Source organism: Ciconia boyciana, chromosome 5, assembly GCF_034638445.1.
Source record: "Ciconia boyciana chromosome 5, ASM3463844v1, whole genome shotgun sequence".
NCBI classification, from domain to species: Eukaryota; Metazoa; Chordata; class Aves; order Ciconiiformes; family Ciconiidae; genus Ciconia; species Ciconia boyciana.
In genome coordinates this window covers 11061311-11079436 of record NC_132938.1, presented here as the reverse complement: position 1 = coordinate 11079436, position 18126 = coordinate 11061311, and the positions used below count along the sequence as shown (strand labels likewise).

The following is an 18126-nucleotide window of genomic DNA, read 5'->3' as shown; positions in this document are numbered from 1 at the left end:
TTCTGAATGCTGGCTTCTGCAAGTATTTAATACCATGAAGAAATGCAATGGAAACAAATGGGTGCGTAGACAGGAAGGAATGTGTTACAAATTACACCCTCCATTATTTTAGGACTTAAGAAGCAAGTGCCCTATGATACTTGCACAAAAGAACAGTTTTACTATGTGTGGATAAGTATTAAAATTTTATAATTTTATAAAGAAAAAAATGCCAAACAGAGCTGTTTAAATACTGCATTTTGCTTGACACTGAACCAAGTGGGATGCAGAATGTATTTTCACTGTCAATACCTTAACCAAACAGCAATGCCATTACAAATATGCAGGTGACCACTGCATAATAATCTTTACACTGGGTAAGTAACAGCACAAATGGATCAGAAGTGCCTAGAGAACTTTCCTGTGAAGGCCCCTTTGGGGTAACACAAAAAAGGACTTTTATCAATAGTGTTTACTTAACGCTCAACCTAAGTCCTCTAGGAATCACCTAGAAAGATCTAATGTACTAGCAGAGTTTTAACCCATGAGGATGTTACCCACAAGAACACAAGAATGATTGGGAGAAAAATAACCCCACTATGTAGGGGATGCAGCTGCAAGACTAGCAGTTCACCGGAGCAACTGTAGTGAACATTGTTAGGAACACTGTGTGTGGGCAATGTTTTATACATTCTAGGCACTCATACTTGGCATTATAAACCTAATAATCCCTCAGTTTAAACAGACCTTTAGAGTTGTTGATTTTATTTCATTGAACTAAGCATTGCACGTCCACATTTTTTCCATACAGCAACTCTACTAGCACTGCAAATAAGGTCTACCAATTAGACAGTACCAGTTAATGATAATGGCTATGAAATGTCATGTGACTCTGAAAGCCCTTTAAAAAATTCATATCTCTCTACGTTTTCACAGGTTATTTCAGCAGCTGCCAGATTCAGAATCTTGTGATTGTGTACCATATTTGTAAACCAGGCAGGCAACTCAAAGTTCAAAGGTCAAAAGCAGAAGGAATGTTAATTTGCAAAGCTATTAATGGAACGTGTTAAAATATGACACAACAGCTTTAAAAACCTTTTTCAGATATACCAAAGACGACAGTTGTAAACCCACATCCATCTGCTTAGAAGCTAAACTGTGGGAAGGGGTAGAGACCCCAGATATGGTCGATCTGTTTTTCTCTTCTACTCTCCCTCCACTTCCTGCTCATATTTTCTTTTGTACATTTGTCTTCAGAGCAGAAAAAGCTGAAGAGAAAGACAGAATGACAGGAAGCCTGGATAAGTTTTAACTTGTCAAAAGATGAATAAGATTTAATATATCCCTGACTCCTAAAAGAAGAAAACGCACACAAAAAACACCAGGCGACTAGAAAGAGGCAATCCCCTGGACCAGATCCTAGTCACGCAAATTCCTAAAGTAAATTTGACGTTGGCAGAATGCACCATCAAAAATCGTAAATCTCATCAAGTATTTCCTTTTTTATCTCATATTAAAGAAAGTAACAACTACTTGCATGAAAGACAGAGAAAAAATATCAGTGAAGAATATGATTTAGCTCCCTGACCCCAGTTACTGAAATAAAAAGCAGGAGTATCAAAAAGCCTACACACAAACTAAGAAAACTTTGCTATAAAGTAACATGTTTTTTTCCTAATTCTCTAAATTTTCTATAATGTCTAGATATATTTATGTCAATGATTTGTCAGGTACTCAGCAATAAACAGACCCCATACGAGCTACTGATTAAAAGAGGGAAGGTTCTCTTATTTACAACATTGTGGTTTCCCTCTATCAATTTTAAAGATAAAAGTCTTTCCTATTGCAAGGCGATATTAACGAAAAATATTTTCAATCCAAACTATTTGGAATGTGTTCGTGTATAAATAACTGAAAGACAAGCCGCCTTGATAAATACCAAGACTGCCCATGCAATAAATTCAGTGAAGTAAAGAGGCTGGATGCAAACTGCTGTTCCGAGTGCCCCCTGCTGTCTGCCTACACTTCTGAGACTGATGTACACATTCTGAAGTGTTAACTTCAGGAAGATTTGCCATCCAGAAATCTACTCTAAAAACAAATATTTGGGTTTGAAAGCCATATTGTAAACTTCGAAAAATACTTCTGTAGAGTCTGACTGTAAACTGGTAATAAAAAATACACTTTTTCAAAAATGTTTTTTAAATAATTACTATTTTTTTCCTTCTGTTGATCAACACTTTAAGACAACTGAAGTCTCTCCACTAACAAAAACATGCAGAAACAGCATAAATTGCACACCCAGATGGAAGGTGACTTGCAGCCCCACAGTAAATTGAAATTAAATTGCATATTAGGGAGGATATGATTAAGTGACAGATCACTGAAACAGATTAAGCCGCTTCTGAATTTCCTACTACTGCAGATGGAGCCTCTAAGAATCAATAGATTTTGAGGAAATCAATGTAAAACTGAGCATGAAAACTACTAATTTTTAAGTAAACAATGCATATATGTCTTCCTAAGCCTTGCAATTGTTTCTTTCCCCTTTTCATTTTAAAAACTGATAGTTTTGCTGCTATACTTTTAGCATTAAAGACAATTATACTCTGAGAAATATAGGCATAAAGAATAAGATTATAATGTCAAAATTTGATAATACAGCTAGGACCTTTATTTACAAAATATGTGTTTTCTGAGCAACAAAAAGCTAAAACTGGTCTGAAGTCTCTACACCTCAGAAATTTTGTATTCTATCAATACTTTTCATCTATTATCAGTTATTTTAATAACTCATACCATCTGGATTCTGTTTCATTGGACACAAATCCAGCTGGAAAAAAAAAAATCGCTTTAGCTGCACACCTTAAAAAAAAGCTGTAACAATTTGAAGGTAACTTATAACTTTAACATGACATTCTTGCTTTACGGAAACATGCAAATATAGTTAAAATTAACAGAAAGATTTATAAAAACCTTAATTAGAGAACTATCTGTGTATCTATTAAACTCACTCCACATTTTAAAAACAATACAATGCTAAAAAGAGATTTAAAACATGTCTATAAAAATGGTGTATTCTTAATTTCATAACAGAGCTTATATAGAAAGTCAACTTAAATACTTATACTTATGAACTTTGTCTCTTTAAAACCTCATTGAATCCTTAGAAGCATTAGTTATCATATTTCACTGCAAGATTTAGCTCAGAAGACTACTCATTAAACCATATTCCTGTTTTCTGTTCACTTTAGACAAACAAAACTTTATACTTACAGACACTTGACTACCAGTAAAAGTTTTCTCCATGTATAAAGGGTTTAATAGCTCATTGTTAAGAAACAGCCCCTTCAACTTTATTATTACGTTCTTTCTGAACACATATTTACTTCTTCCAGAGTCCAGTAAAAAAATGAGGCTTCTCTGTCTGTTGCCCTATCAACACCTCTCCCATTCTCCTCCCTCCCCAGCACATTCTCCGCCCTCAATACTGGTTCTGTATCTTCTCATCAAAAGGAAGAGGCAGCTTTTAAAATGGTGCTTAGGCAGGTCCTGTGTAACAATAAAGCTTCTGTAAAGACAACAGCATGCTGCTGAGAAATCTGCTAATGTAAAACGCATTCGGTAAGGGCCTACAGGACTCTGCCTTAAATGTTTGTCCAAACTTGTTTAAGCATTGAGTCAACATCGGTTTCTCCTCCAAAGTCTTCTCTTTTTTAATGCATTCGCCTTTGATGAGTACATTATCTGAATGAACTAGGTCATCAATCCCTATTAAAAATACTTAAAATATAATCTAAAAATACTTTTTTTTAAAAGAAAAAGTGTTAAAACTTGTAAGACTCACAGCAAATTTCTTTCAGTTTCCAGCATGTAGGTACGTGTCTCACTATGATTACAATCACATGTATGCATATTATGCAATCTATCTCATCCTACCAAAATGCTCCGTGTTCTTTTGAGTAAGCAGGGCATTGGCATTTACAAGGATCGCGTTCCAAGTGAAACACGATTCTCGTAATTTTCAATACCACACCTACTCTCCAGACAGACCAGCAATATCTGTGTATTTTCAGAAAGAAATGCACACACTTTCTGCCCAGCAAATAATGCTTAAATACCATCCTTCTGCAGTTCCCCAGTCCAGAAGGAAGCAGAGGATGGGATTTTTACTGTGTTTTTTTAAGTATCAAAACAGATGAAATGTTTTGATGATTTAATATTGAATAAAAAGCAGTAGCTCATCTAGTAGAAGCTCCACAGGTGACTTTTTCTTTTTTAAACTTCACTGGACTGATAAATCCATGATGACAGTAAAAATTAAATGGTACCAACTCCTAGCCAAAATCCCAGCAGTTTAAGCATGAAGAGAGGGTCAGAAACAATTCACGGATAGCTACAGTGTTATCATTGTGCCATATGTATTCTGTGATTATACTCCAGAAATACCAATTCAGTTCATTCAATAAGGCCTTAATTTATTCCCTAACATTAACCAGGTCTCACAGAGAAAAAATCCCTCCTTACCCCCATTAGCACATGACATGACAAAAGGACATACCAGGTAACAGGAAGAGCAGCTGAGGGAGGGCAGGAACAGAGAGGCATGAAACCAGCCACCCAGTTCCTCATTCCCACCCAGGAATTGCACAGGCAACCTGTTTTGCAGCAGAAGCTCTAACCAGGAAAGCTGCAGGTGCGCTCTCCCTCAGACAGCCGTAGCACAAACAGTAAATGCTCCCAGAGCCCACGACAGTTACACTGCGCTAGGAGACACTGTGGTCAGCAAGCCCTTTACTTACAAACAAGTTTACACCAAGTGAAAGGTAACACGGCTTCCTGTGCCGAGAGCACAATCCATAATCCCACAGTTAAGGAGAAGCAATGCCCATCCTTGAGTCTAAGAACATAATCAGTTCAGAACATGGGTTTATCAAACCCAGTATTATGTTTCCAGTAGTGGCCATACATGGATGTCTACCAACGAGTAGCACAGGGCAACATATAGGACATTTCCCCAATTACATTCTCCCCAACTCCAGGTTTTCTAGTTCAGGAGATTTCCTGAACCTGGTGTGGCTTGTCTCCTTAATAATCCCCAGTGGCTCTCTTTTCCAAATACTTGCCCACTTTCCCCCCAGGACATGCAAATTTCTTGCATCCACAGCACTCAGTGGTGAGGTGTCCCACAGAGCGACTCACCTCCTACATGAACAATCGTGTTCTTCTGTTTGTTTTGCTCCTGGCTCCAGCTACCCTTAATTAATGGTGCCGACCTCTTGTCCCGAAGGAGACAGTGAGCAGTCAATCCCAACTACTTTTTCTGTGCCACCCATGATTTTGTACTTTCTTACGCCCTTCTGAACCTTTTCTACTTCTAATATATCATAACTTTTTTGAAATAAAGAGACCAGGTGTAGGCAAATCACAGATTTATACAATGGAATCATTGTGTGGTTTTTTTCCTCTATTCCTTCCCTAATAATTCACAATGTGGGATTTTGTTTCATTGCTATTGTACTGAGCTGATGTTTTCATGCAACTCTCCCTTATAACTCAAAGACCTCACTTCTCAGAAGCAATAGAGGAAGCTCAGAGACATATATACCACTTGATATATGAAGCTAGGGCTATTTTGCCATTTCTATTTGGCTATAATAGCCAAAGCTATTTGCATTGCTTTACATTTATCTGCATACATTTTCTTCTGCCATTTTGTTGCCCAGTCATTCGGTCTTATAAAAGCAGCCTGCTCTCATCTTCAGAGACTGCTCTTGTCCTTATTAGCTTGAGTAACTTCACCTCACTGCTCATCTTCTTGGGAGGAGCCTTAAAAGAAGCTTTTGAATCAACAAGTCTAACATAAGAAACTGAAGCAAGGGCCAGCCTTAAGCGGCAAATAATTCTGGGTTTCGATAACAGACCCCAGTGCAGTAAGCTATTATTCTGCCTTAATGTCACTCAAGGAAACCAGAACCAAAAGAATAGAGCCAAAACCAAGGTCTGATACTTGGTGTGATATTGCTGAACTAAGGGATATGACCCCTCTGTAGCTTCAGGTGGTTACTTTAACTTGCTCACCCTGGCTGATCCTTGCAGTTCCATAAACGTGACTGCATCAGAGATGTTGACAGCTTATGAATTCACCTGCGTCCGTTTAATCACACATCTCAAGAACGGCAGTACTGGCTACTGACAAGAAGTAAGGCCTGCTGCCTGAGGATTTATGCAGAATACAAGTTCATATCTAGTCCCTGAAAGCATATACTGTGCCTCTGGTTCTGTGACAGAAATTCCCTTGTGTTGGAGAGCCAAGCCCAGAGGCAGTAAGGCTTGGACAGCACTCGAGTGGCAGGGTCAGACAATGTGCTGACTGCTTCCTCAGGGAGAAATTTCTCCATACAGTGCCAACTGTCTTTGCACATATGGAGACTGAATTCCCTATGGAATCCATCCTAGGCAACACTTGGCTTCTTCTCAGGCACCAAAGTATGGGATGAGGACTGCCGTGATGAGCACTGCCATATGCACCTCACAAAGGAAGTAGAGATGATATCTAGCTCTCAGCACATTCTCTGACTGCTCCGCTTTTTTACATGCAAGTTTACATGGCAAATTTCTCCAGAATCTGAAATAAAGGAAATAACCCAAAAGCAGGAGAAAACAGTAAACAGTCAAATTACCAAAGCATGGTCATTTTACCAATTGCAATAACAGAAAACAAATCCCATTATTCTCAGTGTCTGGGGAAAAAATCACACAGTTTAACATTCTGGATTGTATCTAGAAATAAGTACCTCCAATTCACGATAAAGAGGTTACACACAACTGTACTCATCTGTTGATCAACCCACCTTTGTCAGATACTTTACAAAACAGCATGAAGAGCTTAAGAACTTTCCACAATAAAGTCCATAAACGTAAGGAAAGCTTAAGAGCCTATATTGGTGATCTTTTCAAAATTATGGCACAGTATAAAATACCAGCAAAGGCTTAACATTAATGCTAGTGCACAATCTGTGGAAAAATAAATGTACACTGCTAGCATGATGTTTTCCTTCTTTAGGGAGTAACAATGGATATAACTGAAGTACCTGATAAGATCACACATGCCAACATAAAAGCCTGAAGAAGATCCTCTAGAATACGCTGAAAAGAGTTTGAAATTCTTAATAGAGCAGTCTAGAGAACCAAATGTGAAAAAATTATGCTCCTGGAAGTCTTTAAGACACACTAAGAACAACAACAGCCAAAAAAAAAGTCTAAGAGATAACACAGGCATCATCCAGAATGTGATGGTGGTAACCTACAGACACACTGGCTATGTCTGTACTAGTCAAATAAATAGCACCATAAGCTATTCTGTAGTTCCAAAGACAGCTGGTGCTTTCTGGCCACTGTCATACCACCAAGCTCTCCCAGCCTCCTATCAATCAAGTTGGTTGCACCCAAACTGCCTGCTGGGCACAGTGGTGGTAGCTATTAGGGCCAACTTCTAAACCATGTCCGAAATCATTTGAGAAAATACGCTAGTTGGCGCAGGACAAAGCCACATAAATGACAACTCTAATAATGTGACAGTACAAACATTGCAATCTCCTGCCTGCCCCCGTGTCCTGGCACTTCTTCATTTACCAGCACAGGTGTGCAGCCACTACCCAGCACAGTAGGTAAACAACTCCAGCCAGGACTGTAACAGTCAAAGGTCTGAACACAGCAGAAGAATGCCTGGCAGAAACCACTGGATGCTTTCAAAGCCTTACTGATCAGCTCCACGACCACATATGCTACCGTAATTCAAGGTAAAGAAATAAATGTTTAATGTCATGACTAACTTAACACTATTTAAAGCTATATATTGTAGTTCAGCAAGAGGGTTGGAGCTATTATAGCAAGAGACTGTAAAATCGCTACGCACACATCTTACGCTTTTGCACTGTTCTGAAAGCTGACCCCTGGTGGCACACTCCAAGAAACAGGACCTGTCATTCACTGCTACTCCACCGAGCAACACCAGACAGGTTCTAGCAAAGGGGAAAGAGAAACAAAGAGCCTAGGCTGTGATCACAGATCCATGAGGCTTCCAAAACAGCAGCGTTAGGGGCTGGGCTGTGTTAGCGTTCAGACTTCAGAATAGCCGTATATGAGACAGGAGTAGCACTTTAAGAATTCTATTATTAGCATGCTAAAAATACAGAACTACCTTTTACATACAAAAATGGAGATTTTATTCCTGCATGCAGGTTTGTTTTTTTCCACATCTGGCCTTTTCTCCACCTTCATGAAAGCAGACAGCAAAACTGTCAGTTGGTCAGTTACATCTGAGATAAAAATTAGGACAAAATACATGCAAAAGATGCAATACTTAAAGGTAGTACATGGTGGAACCTGTGTATACTGGCAGCCCATGGCAAGTTATCATAGCTTTAAAAAATTGGTGAAGCCTACGACAAAAATATACATTATTTTCAAATTTTAAATTCACAATTATAAGCTGAGAATGAAGAGGCCTCTTGATTTAAATCACATAATTAGACTCGCCATAGTGGTGGTGTTGTGGCCGCAGCAATGATCTAAGAACGTCAGAGAAACAAGCTCTGCAGGGAGAGTTAATACTTTTTATTAGATCAGCTGACAGGGTGGGAAAAGTTTGGGGCATGTTTAGCTCTTCTTGTCTGATTTTCCTAGTATACTAGTTTGTCTAATATAAGCTATTATCTCCCTGTGTAAGCTTTGTCTGATTATTTAAATCAGTCAAAGACAGGTACCCACTTAAAAACTCATTATTAAGTCAAATGAGCATTTAGGGGGTTTTGCCACCCACAGATGCCAAAGCTAATATCCAGCAGAGACATGACATTCATTAGTATAAAAACCTCATACCAAAGAGATGTGTTGTATGCTTTCAATTAGCAGATGAAGTGCAAAAAAAGTTGCTTCAGTGGAATTAACAAAACAGAAAAAAATCAAGCATTATTATCTAAAATAACAGCTAATAATACTACATTATTAATGGCTATAATTAAGATAGAACATGCTAACAAAATTCCTTACACTGATTTTTAAAAGGAATATATGATACATTCCGACTTTGAAAACATTAAACTCTAGAACAAATGTTCTTTTTCATATAGGATATAGCTTTAAGGTTTCCAAAATGGGATGAGGACAAGAAGAAAAGCAGCAACAGCCATCTTTTTTGTCCTGATATTTAGTTAAAAGAATGAAATAGTCTTTAATTTTAAAAAGATCTCTACATTAAAAGATTATTTAACAATACTCGGAGCTTGACACTTGTTTGCCTAAGAGATTATGTCTCTCATGATACCATTCTGCTCTATTTTTAACAACAGAGAAATACCAGAAGTACAAGTGCCACAATGATTTTCAGGAAACACAACAGCTTTGAATGTTCTCCTTGGCAAGGAGGAACCTAAATGTGTTGTTGTCAAGGGAATACTGCAAGGGTCCCCCCTTTTTACAGACCTCAAGAAAAATTAAGATACGAATGGAATGAGCTACAGTTGAAAGTGTTACAGAATCTGGTTCCAAAACTGTTGATGAGTAAAAGGATTACTCTGTTTAATGTAAATTTTCACAAAGGCAGTGTTGTAGTCTCTGCAGTCTCACAGAGTCGCCTTTAATGTGTTTATAAATCTATAAACAATGTCTTTGCCAGGACAGAATCATGCAAGAAGATGAGGGTAGTGGCACTTACCTACAGGGAAGAAAAGTAGGAAGAAAGATAGGATCATGCTCTCTGATTAGTCCAAATATTAAATAATCCTAAATCATGGCAAGTTCCATTTAGCTGAAGCTACACCTTGCAAATACGAACCAGCAAACATGCTATAAAGTAAAATTGGTGGAAATCACAGAATTTTAACATGGTTGTTAATGGACACTATTTCATAACGACAAATGATTCACACAGGAAAAATAACTACATACAAAATAGGAGTCTGTTCTTAATAAAAACAGATTTCTTGTAATTTAATAAAGAAAAAGTTCGAAATACATTTCTTGTGAAAACAACATAATTAAGGCATATACTAGACACGCTAATTTTCTGAATTCAGTTCCAACTTACAAGATAATCATATTCAGCCCTGGTGTGAACAAGCACAATTTCCACAGTGCAGGAATAAAATTGTGTATTTTGTGTTTTGTGAGACATTTTCCATACCATAGTCATAGCATAACTGCATCCATTAATTTTGCACTCTCATCCTATTTTGATCCCTGCAGATTTAAAATAATCTTGTATACAGGTTCTATTAGTAAAAACAGCACCAAGAGGTTAATCCTACAAACTTGTCTGTTTTCTTCTCTGTATAATACAGCTTCTGCAGGTAAGAGGAAAACGCTTAAGGAGGAGCAACTGTATCATTACAGCTAATTCTAACCTTATAAGAATATTTATTGTCTGTACATATATAGCCAGCCATAATCTAACAATTTAAAAGAAAAAGTGAAATATTCTCTTGCAATCATTGTTTTTATTTATTAAAATAATATATATAAAAATGTTTTATTCTTAGATAGATTTAAAAAAAACAAACAAACAAACTGCAAAGAAATCATGCCACCTTATGGCAGAAGACAGCAAAATTGACGTCTGGCATTTCACACACTACAGCTCGAAACACAAGAGGAGTAAGCTCATACTTTCACAAAAAAATCCAAATACAGCCTTCTTCAGACCCATAAGCAAGTGAACAGTGTTCAGCATATGCCCATAAAAGAAACTGCATGGAACCTACTTATACTGCTCAATTTAGAAGACTAAGTTGGATGCCAGCAGGAATCAAACCCACAAGCTCAGAGAAGCATATTCATTTTCAAACTTCATGTTTGGGTTAGTACCTTATCCATTCTGCTAAGATAACTGGAAAAAACACAAAAACAACCGAGTAGCCCATATAATATGTTCATGATCATTATTCCAAAGGTGGAGTCTCTAAGAATTTCCTGGTATTGTTATTTCCTCTTCCAGCAACTCTAAATAGATGGGCTGAAATAATCTAAACATGTACTAACAACATTGTGTTCTACTACGCTTAGTGTAACAGTACTTGGAAAAAGTGCTGCAGTAGCAACGTTAAAGTTAGAACCAAAATCGAAACACCTCAGCACTATTTGACTTTGACTTATGAAGTTTTTGAAATTCTTCTCTCAGTTGGTATTTCTCCTGGTGGCTAGGATATCATTCTTTTGTGACATGCAGAGGGAAAAAAAGAGATTTCAAAGTGAAAAGCAGCCATTGACAGAGAGCAGTCCGCACCCAAATAGCTACATGTAGTAAGGGCATTCATCCAAATACAGATTTTAATACAGATTGTTTCTTTGTCCAATTCATACCATGACCTAGAATGTAAGGTTCTGCATCCAAAGTAACAGCCTTAAGAACTAGGACATTGGGTAATACAGAGAGCCTCTCAATCCCTCCTGTTGGTGCTACTCAATTTATATACACTAACGAATACCAACTAAGACATAATGGGAGAAAAATGGACTTTTTAGGCCAGAGACTATGACATCTTTCTGAAATGAATGGAAAGTACCAAGTCCCTATTTTAATATTTATGCAATGTAAAACAGCTCCTGCAACAGAAATTAAATTATATCCTTGGTGTTCAAAATATGAGATAGGCAAATAAATCTCTATGAAATTTGAATCTGGAAGAACGTGGTGTGAACCATGTTTTTCCTACTGCACGTGAATTACTAGCACTAGGCTCTTAGATACTCTGAGAGGATTCTCTCTTACTGAGACCAGAAATTCTGTCAAAACTGGTAATATATAGTAGCAAGCTTTTTTAATTTAGAAGAATCAGCATTTTCTGATGAAGAAAGATTTAGCTAGATGGTTCCCAAACAGCTTTATCCAGAGGATCTTGCTCTGTTTTTTAAAGTTACGCACTTACTGTATTAAAGTTATGAGTGCAAAGAAATGAAAAAGTATTTTCCATGACTAGAAAAAAAAGCAAGACACTTAAAAGCTTCAGACAACAAGATAGAAATAGACCACAATGAAAAACGTCCTTTAAAACATCCAAGAAATAAGTGATTAAAGTTCCTACCTGCATTCCCTAAGCACGCCAGAAGCTCCTTCCATATATTCTGTTCCCTAAAATCCAGTGCACTGAGCTCCCCTCTCCTTTAGTTCAGTCAGAGTCAGTGAAATGCCGTTCTTCCTACATTTTCCCACAGCAGGAAACTCAGAATATCTCCCTCTTTTCTCCTCCCATCTCAAATGCTTTTTAAACACCTCCTTCCCATTTAGAGGAATCAGTATGCCACATTCCCTCCCATGCCGAAGAGCAGTGTAATATGTATTACATGGTTCCTATGCCAAGAGCTCTGCACATATTTTTGTTTCTCCCCAACCATAAACCTTCTTCCAGATAAGCATGATAAAGGGGTAAGGGAAAAATCTCTCCATTCACCCTCACATCACTATGGGTCAGGTTTTCCCAAGGAACCACACTAGAAGAGAAGATATAATTCCTACAGCTGGTTGAGGGAGGCTTTCAGCAGAGCAGGAGGAGCAGCTTTTTAAATTCAGATGGCTTTCCATTCCTTGTTTTTACCAAAATCAATAAGGTTTGGCCACTGAGGCCCAGGCATCAGCTGATGTTATACCAGATGTGAAATAGCATTATTATATTACACTCAGAAAGACTCAAAAATCACCATAACCAATGGCCAACACCAAGTTGATTAGGAATTCCCTTTTCTCAACTGCTGACATATAAGGAGGAAAAAGCTATTTAAGTATTTTTAAAAACTTTTCTGTACTCAGTAAGCTACATTCCTTAGGAAGTTATGTAAAGAGCCTGGTCCAGCAACAAATTTAACCCCCCAAAATTTTCTCAATGCAATGATCATCAGCTGAATGAAAAACAGAATGTGATGAGCATTTGATTTTTTATATGATATCATGATACAATGATTTCTAAGATATGATGAACATTTTGAGCAGCAAGACTGTATTGTTTTGCTTTACATGACCAGCTGTGATGGGTAAAATAAAGTCAAAATTCCCCACAGAAAGAATGGCCGCTGCTGGCATCAATGTAAACTATTAAAGAAACACTGAAAAAGTCAGGTGATATTGAAATCTGTATTCCCCTCACATAAATGTCATATGATGATTAGTAACTTTATTACACTACAGATATTACTTACTTTATTTCATTAATTATCAGCATTAATTACTGTAAGTTCCTCTCTAGGACTCACTTCTAAGTTTTAAGTGAAAGTTAATTACCTCAAGGTCATCCAGAGAACGAGTAATACTAAATCGCTTAGATCTTCCAAATGATCTTCGAACAGAAGAACGCACGGGAGCAGCCTGATTTAATCCCATTGGATGTCCAAATTTTGCACCCTAAACAAAACAGAAAACATATATTATTATTTTACTTCTTTAATTTTAGTACATTGCTGATCACAGTGACAGCATCTGAATTTTAAGCATCAGTAGGTAGAGAATTCCAAGGAGATGGATTTGCAAACCTGTAACAGGACCACAATTTCAACACAAGTTGGTCACTTGCCATGCCCCTGTAAAATCATGTATTAAAATCATTAAAGTTATGACTTTTCCAGTCTCAAGTCAAATGTCATAAATATTCAGCATTAAGTTACTGTATAAACATGAGTCATCAGTTAGGTTGCTAAAGTGTACACATGCTACATGTCAGTATTAGTACACAGAGCTTAATTAAAAGCAAGACAATCCTAGCTCTTTACTGTCTTAACTGGAAAATATTTACAATGACAAAATATTTATTCTTTCGATAGGAAATTACCATCCTAGAAATCACCTCACCCAGCTTCTGTTGGAATCTTTTTCCACACTTTTAAAAATCTTACTTTCACTACTCTTTTTTTTTAAAAAAAGCTTGCTACTGAGAAGTCCAGCCTTTTAAATCACACAGTACAAAATGCAGGAACTTTTGTCCTGAGGAAAGAAACTACCTCACTTGGATGTTCCAGGACTAGAATTGGTGCTGCAATAATTAAATCTAATGGCTTTCGCTTTTCTCCATAATCATACTCTTTCTCCTTAAAAAGTCACCAGATGTCAATTAAGCTACAACAGCTCAATATGTAGATACCTAGTTTATGCCAAATGGCAAAGTGTAAGCTTAAACCTAAGAGTAGGCACACAGTCAGTGACTGGTGCTAAGCAGATGTACATAAACTCACTACATTATGAAAACTTGTGATTATGTGCCTGAAATTTTGGATTCCTTTCACTGTAACATTCAATGTGGAGAAAATTCCTCCCTGTCTTCTGATGCTTTTTTGCTTTAGAAAATAACAGAGTTTAATTCAGAGTAAATTTTATTCTATTTCATTTCAGCATCTTTCTTCATCACAGTAAGCTTAAAAATACATTTATTAGTACTTTTATAATTGCTTATTGGCAGCTTTGTAATATTTATTAAAATTTTTATTTGTATTTGTTTCTTCCTTTGTGCAAGTTGCTGTGCTCTCAATTCTGAAATATTTTGGTATCCCTTTGATCACTTGTTTGAAAGTCTATAACATCACATTAACCAAAAGAACAATTATAAATTTCACATTCTGGTAATCTCATGCTAACAACCACTCATACAATGTAGAGAAGAGCATCGAGAATATTACACAGCCTCCTTACTGCACTAAAAGATAAGGTATCCAACAGAATATGTCTGCATGTTTGCTTATTCCCATGGAGTCAACACTATTCTTTAGCAACAGGGCTCTGTCACCAGTATTCACAACAGACTCTGTTTACAAGCTCATAGAAATGTCAAGACATAACACAGCATACAGGAATCTGGATCCAAAGTATGTAGCAGGGTTCATCACTGCAACAGGCTGAGACTCCAGCTTCTTCATTCAGTATTAAAAGTGATCCATTTTTATATGAAATCTCCTTCCCTCCCAATTTTCAATTTATTAAGGGGTTTTTTTATTGGCTGAGAAGAAAATTGGGCAGGTTCTGCCAAGGAAAACTGGAAATCTGGCAACTGGAGATTAGCTTCTAAGTTTTTTAAAGAACATTTAAAAGTGCAGTATTTAAAAACAAGCTAAAATGGCTTTTGCTAAAATGATCAACTAAATGTAAAGACAGGAAAGTTGCTCTCTATAAAGGTTCACAGATAGCACCCAGTGGAATGAGAACAGTTCCTGTCTTTCTGAGCAACTTTTAAAATCATGTGTTCATCCAGGCAGGTACCACTGAGGTGGTTCACACATGGCTCATACCTTACAGTCACAGCAGTCTTCCCTGTCTAAACTGAAAGCTTATACCTAATGCAGTAATCTGTGTCAAACAGTGAACTCCACATTAATCCCTGACTAAATTCAGCAGTATCCATTACTATTACTGCATAACATATTAAAACACTGACATGGCTCCTCCCGTATGAGTATGTTCCTGTTAAAGCAGCATATGTGTATGTGTACAACTACTAGGTTTTACTAGTCAAGTATGACCACACTAGTTTTGCAATTTTAAGTTTTTAATCTGTGAATTAGTGAAGAAACTATCAGCCTACAAACAGCTCAGCAAATTCTAAGGCTAGTGAAATTAATGACATCACTAGTCCAAGTACAACTGGTATTTTGAAACTAAGGAAATAGTTACACAGTATGGATTCTGCTTAATGGTCTTTCATGTATTTCTCAAAACAAGATGCATCCCCCAGAGGACTTCATCTTTCATAAAAGAAAACTGGTGAAAAGAAACAAAGGAAAAAAACTATCAATAGCAGTCCTATCTATTTTGAATAACGAATACATTTTCACTTTTCTTTCTAATTCAGCCCAAAAAGAATATAAACTGTCCAGTATATATTTAAATAGTGGAGATTGCCGTATACAATTCTGAGAGATTAAGACAACAACTAGAGAACATACACTCAAAAAAATTTTGAAACAGTAACATTACAAATTGAAGGAAGGGGAACAAACTGCCTGAAGACCAATCTAATTACATTCCATTGAAAAGCAGATTCTAGATAAGATTAATTATCACCAGATGCCCCATTTTAGAAGTAAATGCTGCTTACCTATTTGCGGTCAGAAACATAACAAAGAGAAAGAGGGAGAGTGGGCAAAAAACACTTGCAAATTGTGTGGTAGTAGAAAAGAGAACAGTAAATTAGTATCTAATCAAAATTTTTATTTACGGTTTTTGACATTCTTATACAAAACTCACTACTGAGCCCTGGATGGAATGGTAAAGATAAGAGCAGGAAAAAAAAAGACCCTGAGAATAAAACAGTGCTTAAGAAATGATTACAAAATATAAAAATTCACTAAGCTAACCATTTCCCCAACCCATTTGGATAACAATTGCAATCAGGGAAACGTTTTCAACTGACAAAAATCTCTTCCTTGCTCTGAAGAATCAAATTAATAATCTAGGAAATTAAGGAAGACATTGCTAAAAAAAAGACTGCAGTTCACAAAGTATTTAATTTCCTGGTAATGGTGCTGAGAAGTCTCCCTTTTCATCTTTTCTTGACTCTATTCCAGACATTCAGACTATGAAGGCAGACCTCCTTCTGCAGATCAATTTAAAAAATTGCCCTGCATACACACACACACACACACACAAAGAATCACATAGCTTAAGCAAATCGCAGCAACATTTTGGCAGATGTTTTTCACAGGACTCTGAAGAACTGGAAATAAAAGCATCCATTACTTGAAGAGAGAACAGCCACTGCAACTAGAATGTGCTAATCAGCATGGCTAAAGAAATCCACAGTATTTGAGCAGAGAGAGATTGCTACTGCAATGACTGATATTAATGTAAATCTTGCAGTCTGTTAGCCATAAAGAAATTATCATACTTCTAAAAGCCTTTATTACACTATTAAACAGATATTAAAAAAAAATATGAAATGAACCTAAAAAAATTTCAAAACAGTACATTATGTGACCAACAAAATGGTGTTTCATTCACTGTTAGCTGCCAAACTAAAACACTGACATTTGCTACATGAACATTGGGCTGTGGGGTTTTTTAAATACAGATTGCCTATAAGCCCTAGAACTATTTACTATCGTATCTTTAAGATTCTCTTCCAGAAACACTGTGTTGCTGAATCTATAAAAGAAAACACTAAAAGTATCTAGATATGCAAGAAAATCTAAGAAATCCTATCACAGAACAGTATTAGAAACTAAAGTCCATCTGATACTTCACCAAGTGTCTTCATTTTAGGAATCCAGAAACAAACAGAAAAGCACAGAAATTTGTGAAAACAAGTTGATTAGTGAAAAGCATGTGCTACAGCAATACATCCTCTGCATTTTGCAATACAGATACTTACAACCCTGCTACTACTATCTATCATGGTGAAAGTACAAAAGAACATATCTCTAAAAGCCTTTATCCTGCTATGATTTGGCAAATTGAAAGGCAAAACAACAAAGGATTAAAGGAATTAAAACACTGATGCTCTAAAAAATCCATTCCTTTTTCTATTCTTATAACAAAGTAAAAAGTATGAACTAGCATGGACTGAAATACCAGTTAAACATATAATCATAAGACAAAAAGCAGGACAATGAATGCGTCTGCATAATTTTTTTTTAATATATGACTAGCTCACCCCTTTTCCTTAGGCTAACAGGAAATGGCAAGTGCAAATACATTCCCCTGAAATAACTGACCAAACTATAGTCTTTCTTTCCCTTCAAATACAATTATTTTTTTCAATTTAATTTATAACCTGCTTATTTGGCCTTGTGGATGTTACCTCCTAATCTACTTGACAAGAAAGGCATTAAAAACAAAAGTCACCAGAGGAGGATTGATATAGCAGCAGTTTGTGAATGTGTCCGAGTGAGAACAGTTTCTGTCTGATAACAAGAAAGGTGTACAAGAAAAGTACAAATGAGAAAGCGGAAAATGTTGTACTTCATGTATTAGCAAGACAGTGGCAGTGAAGAAGCACATGACTCCTTAGACTGCAAATGGAGGGACAGAAAGAACAAAAGTGATCCAGTACAAGGTGACTTGCACAAATCTAGTTCTTCAAAGAGAAAGAAAAAGGATGGGCTCTTAGAAGTAATTTTAGCTAATAAACAAGTTAGGCACTAGTTCCATATAACACTTTTTTCAGCAGCTGCGCT

The 18126-nt window shown here is 36.7% G+C and overlaps 1 protein-coding gene across 6 annotated transcripts in view; it reads right to left on the bottom strand.

The window, feature by feature from the left end:
- RGS12 (regulator of G protein signaling 12) overlaps positions 1-18126 on the bottom strand; it is a 94846-nt gene that overhangs the window by 56816 nt on the left and 19904 nt on the right. For all 6 annotated transcript variants that reach the window (XR_012042629.1, XM_072862261.1, XM_072862262.1 and 3 more), the window contains one exon: positions 13253-13372. Coding sequence is in view for 5 of the 6 variants with exons in the window: in XM_072862261.1 (XP_072718362.1) it covers positions 13253-13372 (120 nt within the window). In the remaining variant the exon portion in view is untranslated. The remainder of the gene's footprint in view (positions 1-13252; positions 13373-18126) is intronic.